Source organism: Ambystoma mexicanum, chromosome 12, assembly GCF_040938575.1.
Source record: "Ambystoma mexicanum isolate Mex_15411 chromosome 12, UKY_AmexF1_1, whole genome shotgun sequence".
In the NCBI taxonomy this organism is placed as follows: Eukaryota; Metazoa; Chordata; class Amphibia; order Caudata; family Ambystomatidae; genus Ambystoma; species Ambystoma mexicanum.
In genome coordinates, this window is record NC_090936.1 from 158,923,860 (window position 1) to 158,945,895 (window position 22,036).

At 43.7% G+C, this 22,036-nt stretch overlaps 1 protein-coding gene across 1 annotated transcript in view; it reads left to right on the forward strand.

Moving 5' to 3' along the window:
* The window catches only part of LOC138513401 (cathepsin E-like), a 201,135-nt gene that overhangs the window by 51,603 nt on the left and 127,496 nt on the right, over nucleotides 1-22,036 (forward strand). The window contains exons 3-4 of the mRNA XM_069628230.1: nucleotides 2,536-2,653; nucleotides 17,003-17,121. Of these exons, the coding sequence (XP_069484331.1) occupies nucleotides 2,536-2,653; nucleotides 17,003-17,121 (237 nt within the window). The remainder of the gene's footprint in view (nucleotides 1-2,535; nucleotides 2,654-17,002; nucleotides 17,122-22,036) is intronic.

The window sequence follows — 22,036 nt, forward strand, 5'->3', positions numbered from 1 at the left end:
GTCTTTGCTGCATTCTGATGTCAGAGGTATTGAGGCGTAGTCTGGTGTAAGTAGGCAGAGATTTATGTGAACTGCACAACCACATTTTGTCAAAGTCCTTGTAGTATTCTCATGTGTGTGGGTAGCCATGCATGGGGCCAGTGTCCACCAGAGTGGTGTGTTATGTGTATCTAGCAGAGTTCAGTGGTGATTTGTTGTTTGTGCGCCAGCACATGCAAGTAGCTTCTTCTGTCGATTCTCGCCGCTGCGATAAAATGGTTATCAACAGCGTCAGTCTAAGTTCCAACTATTTGCAACAAGAGTAGCACGGGATGTACTTCCAGGTTCTTCTAGGTGGATAACATGGCGAGTCTACCTAGGTCTCGAGCGCTTACTGAAACTTTTCAATTGTTACCTTTACCATGGGCGGCCCATTCTATAATTCATAAATGGGCAATACCTGCCTACACCCCCTCCTTCCTTCCAGAGCGATTCCGGGGCTGGTTCTTGATTGCCCTCCTGGAGTGTTGCATGGGGGACCCAACCTGGCCTACTGGTGCAAGACATGTGCATGGCACATGTCCTCCCATGACAATTCCCTGCACTACATCCCGATCTTTCCAATTGCGATGGTGGGGATTCTATCACAGCCACTATGGGTGCAATTTGCATGTTTGCCCATACATACCAGGTGCAGTGGCTCATCAATCCTGTGACATTTCATATATGAAGGACTCGGATTCAGCTAGTGGTGCTTGTGGGAAACCGGGGTCATGATTGGTGTATGATAATGTGTGTGGTCCGGACCGCCGTGAAAGCGGCCGGCGCAGCCACGTGTTGAGAGGTCGGGGTCGCCACAAATACAGCCGGTGCCACCTGGTTCTGAGTGTTTCTAAGTTCAGATTGGAATTGGATGATTTTAGGGAGGGGTTTCAGGGTAATGTGGAAAATAGCCAGGTTTTTGAGGAGTTTTTGGAAAGAAACATAGTTTGCGGTGCAGCGAATCTGCAGCGGAAGAGTGTTCCAGATGGTGGGAGCTAGAATAGAGAAAGCCGAGCCGCCAACTCTGGTGGAGTGGTAAGAGGGAATAGCGAGGAGGAGGGCTGAGCCTGATCTGAGGGTTGTGTGGGTTGGTAGTGGATGATTTTCTTCCTAAGGAACTTGTGTGCTGTATTATGGAGTGCTTGGTGTGTGATGCACATGGCTTTGAAGGTTGCTCTTAGGCTAACAGGGAGCCAGTGCAATTTTCGGAGTGCGGGGGTGATCCATTCTCTGGGCGAGATGACGAAGAGCATTTTGGCTGCTGCGTTTTGCATTTCCTGACATTTCCTGAGCTGGCGTGCCGGGATGGCGAGATAGAGGGAGTTGGTGTAGTCTAGACAGGAGATGATGATGGCCAGCATTGCAGACACTCTTTGGCAATAGAAGAATTAGGGAAAGATTTGTTTTAGGATGCGTAAGTGGAAGTGGCAGGTTCTGGATACGGAGTTTGAGGTGGCAGGTGGGTCTCCCAGGGCAATTGGCCACAGTAAACATTAGGGGATCAGAGCAGTTTTCCCGCATATTAGGATTTCTGATTTTCCCTAGTTGAGGATTAGGTGGTTGGTCATCATCCATACGTGGATATCCAACAGGCAAGAGGTGAGGTTGGGAAGTGGGGAGTCTGGAATCTTGGGAATTTTGGAAATTATATTGGTATCCTCTGTGTAGTTGTAGCAGGTAAGGTTGTGTGACAGGATGAGAGCTGGCAGCAGGTGTAGTTAGAGGTTGAAGAGGAGGGGTGAAAAGGAGGCCAGTTGTGGCACCCTTTTTGTGACGGGGCAAGTGGTGGAGGAGAAAGTGAGGCAAATGATTTGCTAGTGTTTGAAAATAAAAGAGGTGATCCAATTAAGGGCAGAGTCTTTGATGCCTAGGGTGAGGCGCCTGTTCCTGATTATTGTGTCGTTGATGGTATCAAAATGACAACTGAGGTATGTCCATCTTTGTGAGTGGGCATAAGAAACTCACTGTTTGTAGCCTAAGTTGTCCATGGTGCTCAGGATCGTCTTTGCTGGGCTGCCTGCTGAACAGGGTAGTGTAGCTACCAGTCCAGGTCCCCCACAGCGACCACTTTAGCTTTTTGATTTGTATATTGATCATCAGATCCATTCATTTCTCTGGTGAGGTGGAGCTATGACTATGGCGCATGTATGTTGTCAATGGCTTGATGCACATGCCCTGGCTTTTAGACGGGAGATATTGAAAAGAGGGATGGGTGTAACATGAGGCAGTGGGTCACTTAAGTTATTCCGGGTAAATATGTGCTACTCATCCCTCAGATTTTGTAGTCTACTCTTCCCCTTTATTTTGAAGCCTTGTTAGGGGAGTGAGGTCATGTAGTATAACTGTAGTTGCCCCAGATCTAACCCCTGTTACTCCTAGGCTCCAATCAGCTCCCGTCAGGAATCAAGTCTGATGATACAATCATTGTACACATTGTGTGAGTCTTGTAGGCTTTTCTGTGAATATACATTTCAGGGTTTCAAACTCAACTTGCTTTTCTATTTCCCATTTCAGGCTCAGTATTACGGAGAAGTCAGTATTGGGACCCCACCCCAAAACTTCACTGTGGTGTTTGACACAGGATCTTCCAACTTCTGGGTACCATCGGCCTACTGCATCAGTGAAGCCTGCCGTAAGATGAACATGGGTTTATTATCACCAGCATGGCTGAATCTCAATTACAACAATGGGCCTCATTACGACCCTGGCGGTAGGAGGTTAACAGGGCTGGTAGAGTTGCCGGCCCCATTAACCCCCTACCGCCACAATACGAGGTTTGCTCACGGGACCCGGTAAGGACGCCTGGTAAAACCAGGCGTCCTTAGCGAGTCCCGCGAGCAGACCAGGACGCAAACAGGCCCGTTGTTTGCATCCTCCCCATTCCCGTTGAGCCCTATGGAGGCTCGAATGGAATGGGGATGTAACGGGCACGGGTTCCCTGAATGGGGAAATACCGGGCCCTCCAAGGTCGGAAAGGCCCAGTATTTCCCCAATCAGGGAACCCGGACCCGGTACCCGGAATGGGGGTAGCCATGCCGCAAATAGCGGCATGGCTACCTCCAATGTCGTAATGAGGCCCAATGACAATTGCAGCTCAGAGATATTGGTAGCACAGTTAGTTATGTGACGTTTGCAAGAATAATCAAGGTGAAAATATAGCTCAACCTCCTTTTTCTTCAGGAGCTTTGCAATGGCGTCTCACACAACCCTGGGTATCAGTGTTGACTAATGCCGAGTGAATACTTGGAAAATAAGTCCTTGGTGGTGTCTGCACTATATTGTTCAAAAAGCCACATGGGATGTCTTTTTCTGTTGGAAATATCTATACAATGGGGGGTATTCGAGAACATGTTTGAGCTTCTGCACTTAATTTATTCTAGAAAATGTAGTGTTGGGGTGGTATTTTAGTGTGTATTTGGGTTGGGACATTTTTGGGCGCTTAGGTTTATGTTGGAAAAGCCTGGTATGTTGTTGCAGTATATGAAAAAGTCGGACTGCACCTACGACATACACAGATGTTTCCTATATATATATTTACTTCTCTAGGAATGTCTTTGCATCGTGAACTGGGCATGTGTATAGCATTCCTTATTCTGCTTGGGCAGCTTTTCAACATCTATAACATCTATGGGCAGCCTGATGTCAATCCCATTCTAGCCTCACACCTACGTTCTGACGCTGTCAATATTAGTATATATGTTCCAACGTAACAAACATTTTAATGTTAGAGTGTGTGCTGGCCAAAAAGAAATGGGCACCAAGGATTGGTTGTAGATCAAAGAAATATGATGATTGTGAATGTTAACAAACCTGAAAGACTGGAGCCGAGAGATGTCCTTCAGAACAACATGTTGGCCTGGTTACGGTCTAAAGCTGAAGAAAGTTATATTAGTACCCAGCAGGGATGTGGGGGGTCCCAGCCTCTCAGCCAATAGGGAGGCTCGGAACACAGGCGTTACCAGAAGGCAATCATTCTGCTCTGAGCCTCCTCTTGGCTGGAGGCCACCACTTTCCCCCGCCAGGAAACCAGGTAAGTGGTCCACCTCTCCCCTCCCTCCTACCACACCCACAGAATTCCCTCCCCACCCCCACCCCCACCCCAATTTACCTTATTTTCAGACCATTTCAGGAGCAGAAGTGCTGGGAACACTAAGTGTAGTCCCTTCTCTCTTTTCCATGGTGGCCATTTTTTTTTGTTTACTTTTATTTAATGGCCAACATGGAACACTACATGTAGTCCCTTCTCCCATTTCCATGGCGGCCATTTTTTTTGTTTACTTGTTTCTGTTTTATTCAATGGCCAACATGGAAAGGGAAAACGGACTTCCTTCCCCGGCTGCCATTTTGTTACATTTTCTTTTCTGTACCGAAACGCTGGAGCATTTCTGAACAGAAAAAAAAATACTTTTACTACCCTGCTCTTACGGCCTGGGGTAGTAATAGTAATAAGCCCCACACACGGGAGCATTACCACTTCAGGTAATGCCCCGGAGCCTTCGTTAAGGTCCTCGCTTCGCTTGGGTCTATAACTATGGGCCCCGGGGCATTTTCCTGAAGTGTTATACCCCGCCTGCTCGGGGTTTATTGCTAAATTAGGACCCAGGAATTCAGACATTTTGCAGAGAGTCCTTGATGAATGGCGTGGACTGTATTGTTATTGGCTGTGGCCGCAGTAATGTTCAATTGTTTTAAGCTGCTATAGCAAACTGGAAAAACTGACACCTCAAACGAGTTTAAGAATTGTAATTGACTGACATGTTTAGTATTTTCTTATGCTGTATTGCTTGGCTGTTCATATTAATGTGCGTATGTTATATTATTCGTTATATCTGTAATAATAATAATGTGCGACCTATGCAAATGCCAAAAGGCATGTGAACCATTGTCCACTGTGTGGTGTGCCCGGACATGGCTGAAGGACATAACTTGTTCATCCATGCCAGAGCATGACCATAGTCTGTACGCGGTATAAGAACCTTTAACATAACATGTCTGCAGGATATGACCCCCAGGATGTGGCATGCACAGTGCATGCCCAGTGGTAATGTTCTGGGCTCACCGTACACAAGGTATGGCGCAAGCCATGCACCGAGTGGCCAGTTTCGTGTGCGCACAAACCTTGCTTTGTTCCCTTGTTTTGCCACATGGGTTTGGACCCCAGGAGGGCATACAAACCTCTGCAGGTGGCAAATGCAAGGGGGCAGGCATTGACATTGGCATCTGCCATCTTGAGCAAAGGGGGAGGGATTGGGACTGAGCCTCAGGAACTAAACTTTGCATATACAATGTCCGTAGAGTGATACGAAACTTTGCTTGATATTGTCAGATAGCATTACATAAAGTTAACCAGAAAAAAAGAGTCATCTCTGAACACCAATGGCCCTGTGAGGGAAGAAAGCATATCTAGCCGATATTACCTCTCACCAAATATTCTCTCAGAAGCTCACACTGGGGAAACAAGAAATAACCATTTTCCAAAGAAATATTTTGAGGGAGGGTGTGTCACCTATAATCTGTATATTGTGGTTTAGAGAGGATGTGCCACTCTGTGGATTGACTTTGAGGTAAAATGTTCCTTTGTCATGCTCACAGCCTGTTTTTCGTCGAATTCGCAGCCTCCGATACCATCCACCGCTCATTCTCTCCGAGAACCATTGTTGCCTAAACCATCCATGGCACCTTAAGACTCCCTATTTAGTCAACCATGTCAAGTCGCAGCACCAGAGATTTCACAGTGTCAAAATGGGCGTACTCTTCAACTGGATCATCCAACCACCAGCCAAGTATTTTGCCTATTATTGGTTCGATGGACATTTGTTTTAATTAAGAGGCAATTCATATATTTGGTTTTTGTAGATCACCAACCACACTTTGATATGGTGTCCCAATCGGAATTACATCTGTTAATGGAGAAATTAGTAACTCCGGCAGAACTAGTGCGTGCCATTCGGTTGCTATACACAGACAATTTTGCAAGGGTCAGAGGATGGACATGACAGTGGTCTCACCGGGGGATCATTCAGGGATGCGAGTGGGCACTGCTGATGTTCTCCCCTATATGTAAATGATATAACAGACATCTCAAATGTATAGGCGGATGCCCGAAGCTTCGAGGCCAGAGTTTGTCCACCCTATTTTTCACTGATGATGCTATCCTACTTTCAAAGTCGCCAATGGGCCTTCAACAGCAACTAACACAGTTTAGCGATCTAGCGAAAGATAAGGGGCTTGTGTTAGCAAAACAAAAGGTTTACCTCAGAGGCAGAAGAGGGTGCCTCATCCTAGGTTTTACAAAGACAATACATTGGTGGAAACATTAGATGATTTCGATTACCTCGGAATCAGAATCAGTAATACAATAAACTGGAACTCTCAACATTTTAAGCCGTAGAGGGGTGGCAAATTAGGTTAGAGCTGGGCATTGATGGTATAGCCCACACAATTTGGCTGAGACCCCTTCTTTATTGGATCTAAATCTGAAATTCTGAGAGCCTAAAAGATTATGTAGAAACACTCCAAAACCTTTTATCCTCACCTGGTGTGATCAATGTGCACCGATGTAAATATGTTCAAAATATGTTTTACACAATTGATCTCCTAGAGCTGTGGACCAATCCGTGTTGTTTCGGCCCACGGGTGAAACGTATTTTAAAAGAAGCTTATAGAGGATGGGCCAGATGTGAACACTTGAGTATTCATGAGGGCAGTCGCTCAATCAGCGAATATTTGGAAGTGAAAAGCTCCCTCATCTTTGGCATTTCTGTAAAACACACTAAGAACCGTTAATTCACTTTCTCTTGCTGTGCCATCATATAAAATATTAAGAAGTTTCTGGTTGAAACCTCTGTTTAAATTGCAAAGTATTATGAACATTCACACCAAGATTTGGCAAATCAGCAAATGGCTGGGATGCAGTGATGAACGTGACCCAGGGTTTGGCTAGGGCATGGAACAAGCGATTGCGATATTCATTGGCAAATCCTTAGCGCATGGAAAATTGATATGTTCCCACAGCCCTGGTTAGACAAATCGTACTAGATTCATGCAAATTATTTGGTCTTGATACAAGCAGTATAGAGTCCCTGAATGAATTATAGCTGTGGTCTTTGGAAGGCAAGATAATAGTAAAGCATTAGAAAACCATTTTAATTCTTCTCTGACCTAAGATCAATTATTGTCGGCGATTAGTGGTTTTAATACTGATTTTAAGGCAACACTTGTATTACTAATGATGGTATTTATTACATAGATGATTTATTTTAACAGAGCATTTGCACTTTGTAGAGAGAAGGTTGTTAGCCTATGTGTTACTCAATGCACCTAAAAAAAAAAAAAAGGTAGGACGTCCTTTCAACACCGGTCATTTCAAAGCTTGGCATTTAAACATGCACATTATAATGAAAATGTTCATCGAATTCTTTAGCGGCGGTGGGAGGGCAGGTAAGGGTTTGGGGGTTAGCGAATAGGTAAAAATAGGCGGGTGGGCAGAGGTTTGGGGGGGTAACCCCCAAAAAACAAAACAACAATAAAAATCAATGAACATTTTCGTTATAATGTACACGTTTAAATGCCAGGCATTGAAATTACCAGCAATGAAATGACATAGAACCAAAAAAGACTACTATGGAAATCCGTTGCTAAGGCAAAATTATCTTCTATCTGTCTATAGGTTTATTATAAATTGTTATATCTCAGTTGGTTATATATGCTAGAAGGTTTAGACAATATTTGAATGTTCCTTATATTATTGTTTTTGATAATCGCTCATATCATTGTGTTGATGTACTTTTTGGAATGCGGCCGGAATAAAGTATTGCAGTATTAATAACCTAGCATGACAGAATGGTTAATATCCCCCAGCTTCCCTTGTAGAGAACTGCTGAATTCTGTGATCTGCTGAGACACAACTCTACCCTCTGTTTCTTTGCCTTGGAGCTGTGGCAGGTGCAAGAACCTGGAGCGAAGGAACTCTAGTACGAGCACTTCAGAAAGAATCTGCCAGGGCTGCTCATCACTCACACGAGTCAAGAAGGCAACTAACCACTGCTTAAAAGAGAATAAATGCCTCCTTTATTTAGGTTATGTGGATAAATCAAAGGGATATTTGTGCTAGTGACTGAGAATATCATAATTCTATTTCTAAAAATATTCAAAATAAACCCTATGTGCCTAGACATAATAGCTGCCCATGTCCACTATATTACAACCATACAAGTTTTTTCTTTAAATTAATTCCCAGAAGTATTCCTCTGAATGTATTTATAAAGGAAAAATATACTTTTCTAAATTGTAATCCTGTTATTCACACAAAAGTCAAAAGTCAAAAACATCATACATATTACATATGGTTCATGAGCTCCCAAAACAATGGTTTGCTAAAACTCAGTTCTCAGAGTGCTACGGCTTATTAGAGCTCAAATGGAAGTCTACTAAAGCATAGAAGAGTTCTGAAAAATATGGAATATGTATAATGTTTTTTTTGTTTTTGGCTGTTTTTTTCTGTACAGACAGTGAATTAAGATTTACAGATGACATTATTATATGAATTATAAACCATATGATACATTTTTTAATTGTAATGTTTTGATTGACTTTTTGGGTACAAACTTTGAAGTGACATTTGCCTAACAATTTTTCAGTCATGATTCATGTGCAATATGTATGAGTTCTTTTGACTTTTGACATTTGTGAATAGCATAGAATTACAATTTAGAATTACTAGTTTTCTTCATAAATGTATTCAGAGTAATACCTTTGGAAATTAATTTAAAGAAACAAAAGTATATCCTTAAGATTGACAACGGACTAAAATAAAGTAGCTCACAAAATAAATAACCAAATGTAGCATGTGATTGTATTATTCTAAAATTGAATAATCCTATCACTACCCTACACCCAAGGGATGAATTACTGGCAGCACAGGTGGGACATTGATAACCATGTAAAGTGGAGGATTGAGGTATGGCAGCAGGAAAACTCAAAATGAAGGAACTCTCAGCATACTTACCCGGGCCTGTAGGAAGGAATAGAAGACATCTTTGAGGCACGCGTGGACTATCCAGGCATGACCAAGCAATGTGCAAAGCTGAGAATGTGTAGTGGGAAAAGACTGAATTAAATCTATAAGGATCTATAAGGATACAGAAATGTACCAAAGCACAAGGACTAGGAAGGTCGCCAAGGACCTGGGGTCAAGAGCAAGACATCCTATCTAACTTGTTACTACATACTCCATGATGGTCATGACTGATGCTAACACTGCTTCCTTGATTCGGAAGTGCTTACCAACTGACCCACATCATAGCATTTCACAACATCTTGGAAAGGAGTTTGCATTCTCTTTTTGAATGGCTATAACTACAACTCTGTCATCTATGAACTTCTTATTGCTCCCCTTCCTCCTCTCCATTTCTCCCACAAATTCCAAGGCACCTTTTTTGCTCTTCTCCTCCCCCTTTTCTTCCTAACCCATGTTCTTTGTCTGCCCCTGAGAGAACCCCAAATTCGAAAACCCTACTGACCCTTTTTGGGTTTCGAATGGGTATTTCTAATGAAATTGATGTATCAGGAGTAGTGCATGGACAAATCCTGCCTGTTCCCATTAGTGTCTTCTAGTCCATAACCCTTCTGGTTCCTAAAATACTGAAATTGTCCCTTTGACACATGAGAGTCCAAAATGATTTGAACCTCATAGTTCAGTGTATCCTCAGCTATATTAGGTACTAGACGACCCTCCCCTGAATATTTATCTGTACTGGTTTTAACAAAGAAACATGGAAAACTGGATGTATGTGCCAATGAGTAGGTAATGTCAGCCTCAACGCTACTGGATTAATTCTTACCACTACTTTAAATGGCCAAACAAAACATGGTGAAAATTGGGGCGTAGGGGGGACACTAGTCATTTCAAAAACCTCAAAGGGTTCCAAAGTCCCTTTCCAACCTACAGGCAGGGAACATATTGACACCTCTGATCCACACACCTCTTATAGTCCTCCATAGCCTTTTTGGCATGCCTAATGAGTTTCTTTAGCATTTTCTGTAGCACTCAAATGCATGTCTGAACATGTGGGTCCAATGGTATTTTGATGACTCTAGGAAACAGTCTTGCTTGAAATCCAAATGTAGCAAAGAAGTGAAAACCTGATGGATTGATGGATTAGATTGTAATATACAAATGCCACCAAGGAAAACCATATGACACAGTCAGTCTGAAATTACATTACAAAAGAACTCAGAATAATCTCAATTGCCTTAGTTACTCATTCTGTGGACCCATCCAACTGCAGATGGTAGCCAGATGATTTACTTCTTTAGATGTTCATTGTTTTACACACGCCAGACCAGAATTATTCAAGGCATTATGATCCTTTGTCAGAAATAATAATTATGTCTAGTAGCTCAGGTATCCTTAAAATTTCTTTTACAACAAAACAAAATGTATCTTTTGTGAGGATGGGCCTCATTATAAGTTTGTCGGTAACCTTGCCAGAAAAACCGGCAGGCTGCTGCCAAACTTCTGAAGAAATCCGCCCGCCGGACCCGGTAATTGCCCTTTCGCGGGTGCCGAAACTGGGTGATCCCCATTCCCATTTGAGGCCCAGAGTGCTCAATGGGAATGGGGATGCCTGTATCACTGGCACGGTTCATTACCGTGCCGGTGGTACAAGCTTGCTGGGCTCGCGGGTGCCTTTCATTCCGCCAGATCAGACCTGGCAGAATGAAAGGCACCCGCGAGCACAACTCTTAGTCTGCCGGTCCGGGAACTATGGTACCAGTAAGCCTAAGATTGGTATCAATGGAAATAAATAATTACAATTGATATTCATTGCAGTAAAGAGATGAATAGCTTGATAAAAATAATATTAACGATTGTAAGGAAGTATTCAATCTTACCGTTGTCAAAGTCCTACATAAGAAGGAACTGATACATGTGGATCACGAACAACAATGGCGCTGCGAGCGGTCAAAACACAGAAGATTATTATTGGTTCTTTTCAGTATTAATTGGGACACCCTATCACGAAATAGACATTCTCACAAAAGATACATTTTCAGGTCTGAGCTTATTAATGAAGCAATTTTCAAGATACAATTAACAAAACATAATGCTCATAATTGTCGATTTAGATGAGTGGGACATATACACATAACCTACTCATACGACATTTACATTGATGTATCTTTAAGGGTCTAAAAACTCTTACTTGCATTTTCCCTTTTCTCCTCTTTTTCAGTTCAGAATCACAACAGCTGCACCTATGTTCTAATTGCCTAAGAAAGGTTGTGAAATATATCAGTTCAAGAATACTGTACAACACTATCAGTGCAAGAATACTGTACAACAGTCACCATTATCCTTAATTACATAGATCTCAGTGGTTAATTGTTACTGCACTATAACAATAGTCAATAACCAACATCACAAATTCTTTAAGTCCCCGCACAAAAATCCCACACTTATGACAGAGGATCGGAATATGTGCAGGCTTTGTGTTCCTTTTGTATATTGTACATACATGAAGTTGCAAAAATAGGTGATTTATGATTTATGATCCTCCACCCAGGTGATCCTCCCTCGCATCTCCACGCCAGGGTCAGGATCCAAAAGTGATGGCCTTTCCCTGGCCACCTGAGAAGAGGATCCAAACGTAGTAGATGGGAAAAAGCTCTCAGGTTCCTCACATACCCTTCCCCAAAAGTCTGTCTTGTTCTGTTGGGACACACAGGACTTTAAAGGTTTATTTAATTCAAACTTTATTTGGGCTATCTGATGGACCCATTGGTCAAATTGAGGTACACTGCTTCATATAACTAACTGGGCCAGAAGGTTGGGAATTACAGCTACCACAATATGTAGTTTTCTACCCAAGATGGTAATGGGAATCTTTGTTTGCGCATGGTTCTCAGTGTCGCCATGAGCACAGTTTATTTTTCCTTTCCCAATTTCCTTCCAACTTTGGGGAAGTAATCCTGATCTATCTTGTCGCACATCTCTCACTCCTCGCGTCTAACTGGGCCCAAAGGGTTTTTTCCCCTAAAAGAGCCGGAATTCTGTACATAGTTTTGGACCATGTATATAAAGAAATGGTGGAATCCTTCTTTGTGTTTTGCTTTCCCTCTTTGCTATTTTCACCCAGATTCTTAGGTTTATCAATTTGGTCATAAAAGACCTGTTTATAAGTTAGCCCAATATGTTCACTCCCTATATCATGCTTGTGATTTCTGTTTGAGGGTAGGGCTACTGGAACAAGCAATTTTAGAGGCCAATGTGTTGTCGAATTACCGCATCCCCTGCAAGAGAAACATATTTTCCGGCTTAAGGGAAGAATGCGTTTAGAGACGATGGGGTGTTTCCACCTCTGGCTTCTATCACTGGGTTAGTTGTATCTATTCCTTGTAAGGCTTTTAACCCCTGATAATTAGGTGGTATCTGTAGGACCAAATGACATGGTTCATTAGGGTGGCAAAATTCTCTGCATGAATAACAGGGATAGTCTTGGTCAGATGGTAGAAGGGAAAGGTCTGTTATTCTATATCTCTCTCCCTCTAATGAGGGTGGAGGAGAAAAGAAAAGTCCACTTCCTGTCCTCACAAGGTTTGAGTCTCTCTCGCTATCTTTAGAATCATCGGGTGCCTCTAGTTCTTGTGAGTATTTGCGGGACGTCCTTGGGAAGGATGATTCTTGCTCCCTATGTTCAAAAAGTAGTGCGCCAGAGAGAATCCCAATTCTCGCCCTGAAGAATCTGGCTCATTCGAGGGAACTAGTGAATAACCAAGTGGTCAACTTTTCCCCTTCAGGCTTTTCTAAGAACCGAGGTTCAGACAAGGCTCTTTCTGAAATATCTGGGTTTTTCTCCTGTTCCTTTACTTTAAAAGGTTGGTGAGAGACTGTCTTGTTATCAGAGAGCAGTAAGGGCTTTGCTACAATACCACTCTTAGTTTGAGACATATTTTCCTCTTCTATCCCAGAGATATTGGGATGATTGTTGTTTGTAGGTGAGAGTCATTTAAAGAACATGTTGGGCTAGAAAGTCTGGTATTCCCCTGCACGGATTCCCCTTTGATTTGTTTACCCTCCAACTTTCCTGTTGAAAGAAAATGTTCTCAGGAGTTACGGTCGTTAGGTGAGCTCTCAGGACTTTCTCCTTTGGTTTCACCATGCATTTCATTGGAAGGTGATTCCCACAAGATTTCATACATTAGGTTCCCTATTATCTCACCCCTGCTGATCTTTATGGGAGTTGAAGAGAAATTGAGGAAAATACATTTTCCTTCATCTCTGCAAAAGAGAAGGGATAGGATGTGTAACTCTCCTCTTACAACAATGAGTCATTCCTTTGGGCAAGGCTAGGTCAGGAAGAGTGCCCATTTCTTTTTCTCTGACTTTTCTGGGTTTGTGCTCTTGAGGAGGGTTAGGTGGATTATCAGCCTCCCCAAAGCCTTGAGTACCCTGATCTGTTATTTCCTTCCTGACCTCTTCCTTTATCCTGGGGAACGCTGCTATCTCGAGCACTACTTGTACAATGTTATCCCCCTGGTGGACTTGGAGGGATCATTCCCTTGGTTCTGTAATAACACTTTGATGTCCCCTCTGAAGTCTGGATCTATGACTCCCGCCAGCACATCATCTCCAAACCACCAAGCGAATCATGTTTTGGGAGCCAATCTGATGTAGGTATCAGGGAGTGGAATTAAAATCAAGACAGTAGGTATTAGTCTTCTCTAACCTTGGGGAATGATCTCTTCCCTACTGCTACAGAGATCAACCCCAATAGAGCCCTTAGTTGCTTCTGAGGGGTCTGATGCTCTGGGACTTAGCTGTTCAAATTTGAGGGTTCCCCAACTTGTACCGGTTGAGCTGCGTTCCACTCCTGACACCATTTCTGAAGGCAAATGAAGCAAGACACAGACGCAGAGTCAAAGTTCAAACATAAATGATTTATTAGCTCAAATGTCAGGATGGTTGAATGCCTAGCTTGCCCTAAACTAAGGTGGGATTTCCCTACCTAAAGAAACTAAGGAAAGTCTGAGTCAAAGAGTTTAACTTAAACGTATGTCTGTGTCCAAACTCTATACTTGCCCTCACAACTAAAGCTAAACAATGTGTAGGGATGTTGGCAAAAATAAGAAATAGTGTTCCAAATAATGTTCTGAGATTCTTCCAGCTCCTTGCTTACGTTTCAGCTCCCCTTCCCCAAGTTCAAGACAGTTTCACAAAGATCGGGGTTCCCTTCCCCAAGTTCAAGACAGTTTCACAAAGTCTTGGGGTTTGAAGTAAAGGGATTGATGAAATCAAAAGATTTGATTTGAATATAGCTGCAACCCCTCCAACTTGGTGGACCGAGCTATGATCCAGATTACGGATATTATAGCTCTTAGGAAGGGCCTGAACCATCGACCGGCAAGAGGAATTTCTGAACCATGTCTTGGTAATGCTCAGAATGTGAAAATCATGGGCAGATAGGAGATAAAAGTAGGAGGTTGCAAGAGCAACCAATGATCGTGTGTTAATTAAACCACACTTGTACATATCATTGTTGAAGGTGGTTGCCTGATGAGGTGGTTTTAACCAGGTAGGAAACACTGTCTCGGAAGGCGGTCTACACAGTACCTCTTCAAGGACAACTTGGGGGTTGTACAAAACTTTGAAGTTAAACTAATGCCCCATCCTGTGCATGGACAAACACAGATGGGCTAAACTTTGGCACGCACAAGGCGAGCCCACTGCGCTCGTCCACTGTGCTGCTAACGGATATGATGTGACAATTATAGTGTGCCTGTACACAAGTGTTTCCAGGTGCGAAAACATGGTATCCATGTTATGGCACATGGTATCACCGTGACCCAATCCTGAAGGAGCTGCCAATAGTCAGAGAAGAAAGACCTGTGTGTGGGTCAGAAATAAACAGACTGATTTTCGGGGACGAGTCCGTGAAGTCACGGGAGGCCCAACAAGATAGGTATACAAATGAAACCAAGATGCTTGCTATGTTCCTGTTTGTTGGCCAAGAAGATCAGGATACCATCAATGTATACAATAACGAAAATGCTGAAGATGTTAAGGAACACATCATTTATCAAATGCTGAAATGTTGTAAGCAACCTCTGGTTACCTGCAGCACAGAAGGGAAGGGGCGAGCCATGCTAAGCGCAGGATTGAGGCGGGTGGCGACTTGTAATCAGGGATCTCATAGGATACATACTAAGGCCTGTGAGGAGGGAATGGAAGACACCAGGGACACATGCATGTGGGCTATCACGACATGACTGAGCAACGAGCAAAGGAGGGGAGATGATGGGAGGAAAAGACTGGAATGAAGTCTAGTAGGAAAGGAGGAAGATATCAAAACACAGGGGGCCTCATTCCGACTCAGGCGTTAAGGGGTTCACGGCGCCGTAAACGGCGCCAACCCTTAACGCCTGATTACAAGGTTCCCTTTGCGGGATGGCTGCTTAACGGCTGCTTTTTGCAGCCGTTAAAAGCCATGGCGCAAAGGGACCTTGGCGATAATTACGGCACCGTAATTTACGGTGCCGTAATTATCGCCTTTCCCCATTCCCATTATGCCCTATGGGGCAAAAATGGGAATGGGGAAGGGGCCATTGGTGAATGGGGAATTACCGCCCCACTCACCTTGGAATGGGGCGGTAATTCCGCCATCCACCATGGCGGAATTGCAACCTTAGCGATATGGAGCATGGTGCTAATAGCACCATGGTCCTCCGCCAAGGTTGTAATGAGGGCGGACTTGAAAGGGCTCCAAAGGACTGAGAACCAGTTTGAGCCAACATATCTAACTTGTTGCCAAGCCCTCAATGATGGTCACGCCTGGTACTAATGCTGCTGCCATCGTTAACCCATGAGTTCTTGCTAATGCCTTCCTGTTCCACATTGTTGAATATAGTCACCATCTTCGAATGGAGTTTTCATTCTCTTTCTGGGTGACTCTAAACACAACTCTTTAATTTATGGCATCTTCTTGCTCCCCTTCCTCCTATCCATTTCCCCCACAATTTCCCAGGTCGCTGTATGGATCTTTGCCACCCTCTTTGCCTCTTCAACCCTGTTTTTGTCCATTCCTGACAAGCTGGCTCCAATTTGTATTTGAAATATCGTACATTGAACACCCAGTCTACGTTGGGCTCAGTGGAGATCATTTTATATGAGTCCGTAATTTGGCGGTGAGGAGCAGTTCAACGTAAATGGGTCCCTGCCCCAAATGTTCGCTATTTGCATGGTTGCACGGTGGAGTGCAAAAGCAGAGGGCAAAATGTGGCGTACAAGAGTGAACACTGCCTTTTACCCTCCCCTTATGCACTCTGCCGTAAAATAGAGTGAACACTGTCTGCCATGCAAACATGGCAAGTGGGGTTTACAATGGATCCCTGTGGATTCCGGTCTCCATAGGGATCCCCAGCATATGCACTGCATGAAAATGCACGCTGGACGGAATGCTGGAGTATTTGCATTGCAGAAAGGAAGGGAGCAGTGGAAAGGCAAGTTGCATTCTGCCCCTCCTCTCCACCGTGCAAATAATGAAAATGGAGCTCACCACAACCGATAGATGTAAAATCCTTAGGCAAGGCATTTACGCCTTTCGTTCGCGGTACACCCTGCTCAAAATGAGCCCCAGTGTTTATTAAAATATGTTTAAAGGTTGTTTTTCTTGATCGTGTCCTAACAGGTTGAAGACAAGGTGCAGTGTAAACATTGTTGATATATCTAGATGTTATTAATGATCCATTGGAAGGAACCATGGACTAAATGCTACTTAACCGGGTGGTGGTAAGCGCTGTGTTGCACTTTGATTGTCTGTTCACATGCTAAGCCAGAACCAAGCAAAAGGTGGCCCTCATGAAAATGGACATTTCAAAAGATTATACCATTCTTTGTAAGAACAAAATGGTAGCTTTCAGACATTGTAGAAGTGCCTCTTTTATTGTGTGACTATATAAACAATTCCATTTGTTTTCACAGGGCCCCATGAAAGATACAAATCCTTCCTGTCAAACTCATATCAGCACGGAGGGCAGCCATTTTCCATACACTATGGAACGGGACAGCTTCTAGGCATAGCTGGGAAAGATACACTTCAGGTACAGTGGCTGTTTTACCTCACTCCTTTTTCATTGCTATCATGTTCCACGAGAAGATACCGCCATTTTGCCTTCTGAATAAGTCCTGAAAGCTGAACTTCCGTGAGCTACGCGTTTGCTCCGGTCCGGGCTTGAATGCCCTTTTTATGCCAGCTGCACAAACGCTAGCTGCAATATTCCTGTTTACAACCCCCTTTCCGGGGGACAAGAAGCAGGGACAAAGATGGCGGCACAAGGGAGCGGTCTGCGGAGTACAGGGGTCTAACACCCTGTAAAAAGGCAAAATATGAGAACGCCCTGGCCGGCGTGTTTGCTCTGGCAAAAAAACAACATTTACAAATAGATCCATTTGCTTTAGGGATTTGTGTGTAAGTCTGGTTTGCACCTGGGCTGACTCAGCCTTTCAACCTTCTGAGGTCGATTGAGTGTCATCAATTTGGGAAGCACCTAATATTAGTGTGGTTAGAAATGAGAGGAGGCCACTGTCAAGCACTATATACAACATGGTATTATTAGAACAAGGGCCATACGCCTATTAGGGCCTTTAAACTAAAATATTCCGCATAAAGGGTAAGTATAGGAGATAATGGGCCTCATTACGACCCAGGCGCTAATGGGTGAACGGCGTCGTAAAAAGCTGCGGCGCCGTTAACCTATTAGCGCCTAATTACGAGGTCCCTTTGCAGGACACGACCTTAATGGCTGGTGTAGACCAGCCGTTAAAGTAGGGACCTGCAAAGGGACCTTGGTGCTAATTACGGTGCCGCAATTTGCGGCACCGTACTTAGCGCCTTCCCCATTCCCATTGAGCCCTATGGGGAAAAAATGGGAATGGGGAAGGGCCATGGAGGAAGGGGGAATTACCGCCCCGCCAAGCTTGTAATGGGGTGGTAATTCCCCCTTTCTCCATGGCGGAGTCGGTAACTTACCGGCATGGACCATGGTGCTATTAGCGCCCTGGTCTTCCGCCAGGGTCTAAATGAGGCCTAATGCCAGTATCAAAGCTTTGTGCCATGAAAAATATTCCCAGACCCATTTTCAAAGCATCTGGCATCACAGACTAAAGTAATTTACAGGGAACGCGTGCTGCTCAGAAGTAAATACAGCGGAGGTGAACATATACTCTGGGAGATAGAAGACAAACAGGTAGAGATTTACAAGTGTATATTTAAAACATTTATAACAACAAACAGGCAATAACAACAATGCTCTACAATGAATTTTTTGTGTTTCTTGTTTTTTTGCTCTATTTGAATCTCACTTTCGATTACAACTTTAATCTGGTATGTGTAATTTATATTTTATTCTTTGCGGATTTCACTTAATGGTGAATAATTGGGAATTAATTATAATGGTGGGATTGTCACTGATTTATCAATAGTAGTGTTAACAGCTCTGATGATGGACGGAGGCCCGAAATGCATTGGCTATAATTGTGTGACACTGACTGGTCGGGAATAAATAAGGATACTTGAAAAAACCATACAAGGAATTGCGGATTGATGATTTATAATATAATTACATAAAAGAGAACTAATTACTTCTAATATGGATTGAAACCCGATAAGGGTATTGAGAGTGAGCTCATCCAGGGATGGAAGTTGTCCGTCCCTTCTTTGTGGATATTGCTATAACCTGGTGCCTAGGCTAAAGGGTGAGCTCCCATAAAAAATTGTGAAATAACGAGTGAAACTGTTGAATTATCCTAAAAATAAAGCGGTGCCCACCTACCCCCTAATCCTAGAAATGAGAGGAGACCACTTTCAAGCACTATATACAACATGGTATTATTAAAACAAGGGCCATAAGCCTATTAGGGCCTTTAAACTAACATTTTTTCGCATAAAGGGTAAGTATAGGAGATAATGGCCTCATTACACGGTAGGCGGTAACCATGGTGCTATTAGCACCATGGTTGCCGCCGGTATTTTACCGTGTCCGCCTTGGTGGATGGCAGAATTACGGCCCTACTCCAAGGTGAGCGGGGGCGGTAATTCCCCATTCACCAAGACACTTCCCCATTCCCATTTTTGCCCCCATAGGGCATAATGGGAATGGGGAAGGAGCTAATTACTGTACCGCAAATTGCGGTACCGTAATTAGCACCGAGGTCCCTTTGCGACACCCTACTTTAATGGCTGGTAAAACCAGCCGTTAAGGTCGGGTCCCGCAAAGGGAACTCGTAGTAAGGCGTTAAGGGTTTACTGTTACCGGTGCCCTTACCGGTACCAGTAAACCCTTACCGCCTACCGTGTAATGAGGCCCACTGCCAGTATCAACGCTTTGTGCCGTGAAAAATATTCCCAGACCCATTTTCAAAGCATCTGGCATCACAGACTAAAGTAAAAATGTCACCATTGCTTTTGAGTCCCACTGCAGAGTTACATGCCACAGTATGCGACCGCAAAGCAACTTACTATAGGTGCCAGTTTTCAGCTGTGCCCCCATCATGGTTCTACGTTGTTCTGCCAAAGTAACTGACCTCGTTGTAATTTACTTCAGCAACATTACTTCTATTTTTTTGTTGATTTTTTTATATTTGGGGTCCCATGTACCCCCTTCCCTGCCACAGCTCGAGAAGAGGCAGGGAGTGACTGCCTATCCCCCCCCCTAAAAGCCCCACCACCCATTTCAAATCTGGTGGCAACTCTGCTGCCAACTCTGGAACTGCGCATTTGGTGTGTGATTGGAGGAGGCGGGCCCAGTCGGGGGCGCCACTATACACCGGATAGTCAGGCATTGACATAGATTGGGGCGCATGTGATTTGCAAAATGAAGCAACTCCCGAGCAGTAAATCTTGCTGTGTAAAAATAACCAGGGACACAATCATGGTAATTCATGTCTAGTGTAGATGGCCCCAAACCAAGCAGAGTTATCACACCCAAATATGTCCCTATGCCACATTCACAAGGATCCATCAGCGCGACACATCAGGCTGAAAAGCTCAATGAGCACAGGCGCAAACAGTTTGCTTGTGCATTATACTTGCTAAAATGACGTGAATTATATATGCATAAACATCATCCGGCAGGCAATCAGGAGAAAGGCGTTGAATGCACAGTTCCACCTATGACTTTTGAGAACACAAAGACAGTTGTCAAAGTGAGCTGGAACGGTCGGGAGCGGTGTTCCACTACTTTTGTTTTTTTACTGTTAACAGCTCTGATACTTTTTGCAAACATTTTCACCATTCCGGAACTGTTCTTAATGAAGTTAAAGCACACTTCTCCACTTTACCACCGGATACCAGTTACAGCTAAAGGGAAATCTGTTTCAACTCGACTGGCTGTCAACCAGCATGACTGCAACCCTTGAAAAATTTGTTGCACGTTGCTCCCTTCCTTCCTACTCTGTCCGCCGCGGAGTCACAGTTCCACAACATTTGTGGTACACTGCTATCACTGCACAGAGATGTAGACACTTGATATGGATGTGCTTTCCTCCTCCTTTTGCTCATTGGTCAAAAGTTTTAGGAATCGGTGTACATTTGCAGTTTAGATTTCAGTGGTGGCGGGAGGTGTGCGCACATAATAGCTTGGAAAAGGTAGTGAGAGGTCTTAGTTGCTAAATATCTCCTACATCCCTCCTTCGAAGATGGGTGTAGGCTGCAGGTTTGAATCCGATCAAGGCTGCCTTGGTCATCGGGCCTTTATGTTGTACTTTCTTATCTTTTCCCTAATCTTAACATAATACTATATAGGGGGAACCTTTGAGTATCACAAATCACCCTGAGCTCCATAATACAATACAATCAATCGGATGATGAACAGACAGTCTCATCACCATGGTGCTCGAGTCGGACTGCTCAAGGGTGGAATCGGGGAGGAGAATTGGCTAGATAACCGAAGGAAAGATGACACACGTCATTTCAATTAGTGATAAGTGTGATTCATTCATCCCATCACTAGTAGATTAAATACAACCATTTCCTTATCCTTCCAATAATGGCATCTCCAAATTCTGCAGCAGCGATATCCCACTTATTGAAGCTCCAGACTTGCCCACACCACATTATTATAGCTGGAGCCTCATCTGGAAGCAAGAATGTATTTATTTATAGCATTTGGTGGTACGGCCAAACCCTCAGGTATCACGGCATAAGACTGTCATCAATGTAAACCTAGCAATTCATATCAAGGAATACAACAGTTTATTTTCATGGTGTTGAAAGATGTATCGGGCACCGGGAGGATAGCTCAGGGGCAACTTGCTTGCCAAGTTAGCAAGACGATGTGGAGCCGCGCTTAGAAACCTCTGCGTATTAAGTGCGTTATAAATAACCAATTACCTTACATTACAGTCATAAAGATTGCAATGCAAGAAGGGGTGAATATTTTAAGGACATATGGGAGTTTATAAGAACCTGCATTACTTTACCAAATGGTGTCCAGGACCTTGACCTTGAGCCTAAATCAATGCTAGCAGGTGGCCACCAAAAGGGCTACACGGTCCAGTGTCAGGCAGGCCTTCACATCTAGTGGGGGGGGGGGATGTTGAAGCCGGTGTTATAATTGTGGTAGACCTACGTTGGTCATTAAGAAAAGTGGCAGTGTTCTTGTTCAACACCTTCTTTTTAGTAGTGATGTCTGCCACCATAATATACCATAGCAACAATGAAAGCATCCCTCCATAACATAAGAAGGATGTCTTGACTGATCTTCAAGCAATGTTGATGGTGAATATGAATTGTTCTTTGTTCTTATTTCCTCTACCGTAGGATTTCGTTGTAGGGAGGGAAGCATTTTGTTTGAACTCATTTGTATGTTTGGAAGGTGTTTTTGAAAGTGAAAACTACCTCCACGCCTCCAAGTGAAGGGCGGCAGCTGAGGCAAGTTCACCCCCAAAATCCACAGATTCATGAAGAATCTGCTACAAAGCCGGCTCGCTGGACTTGCCCTAAAGACAGAACAAAAT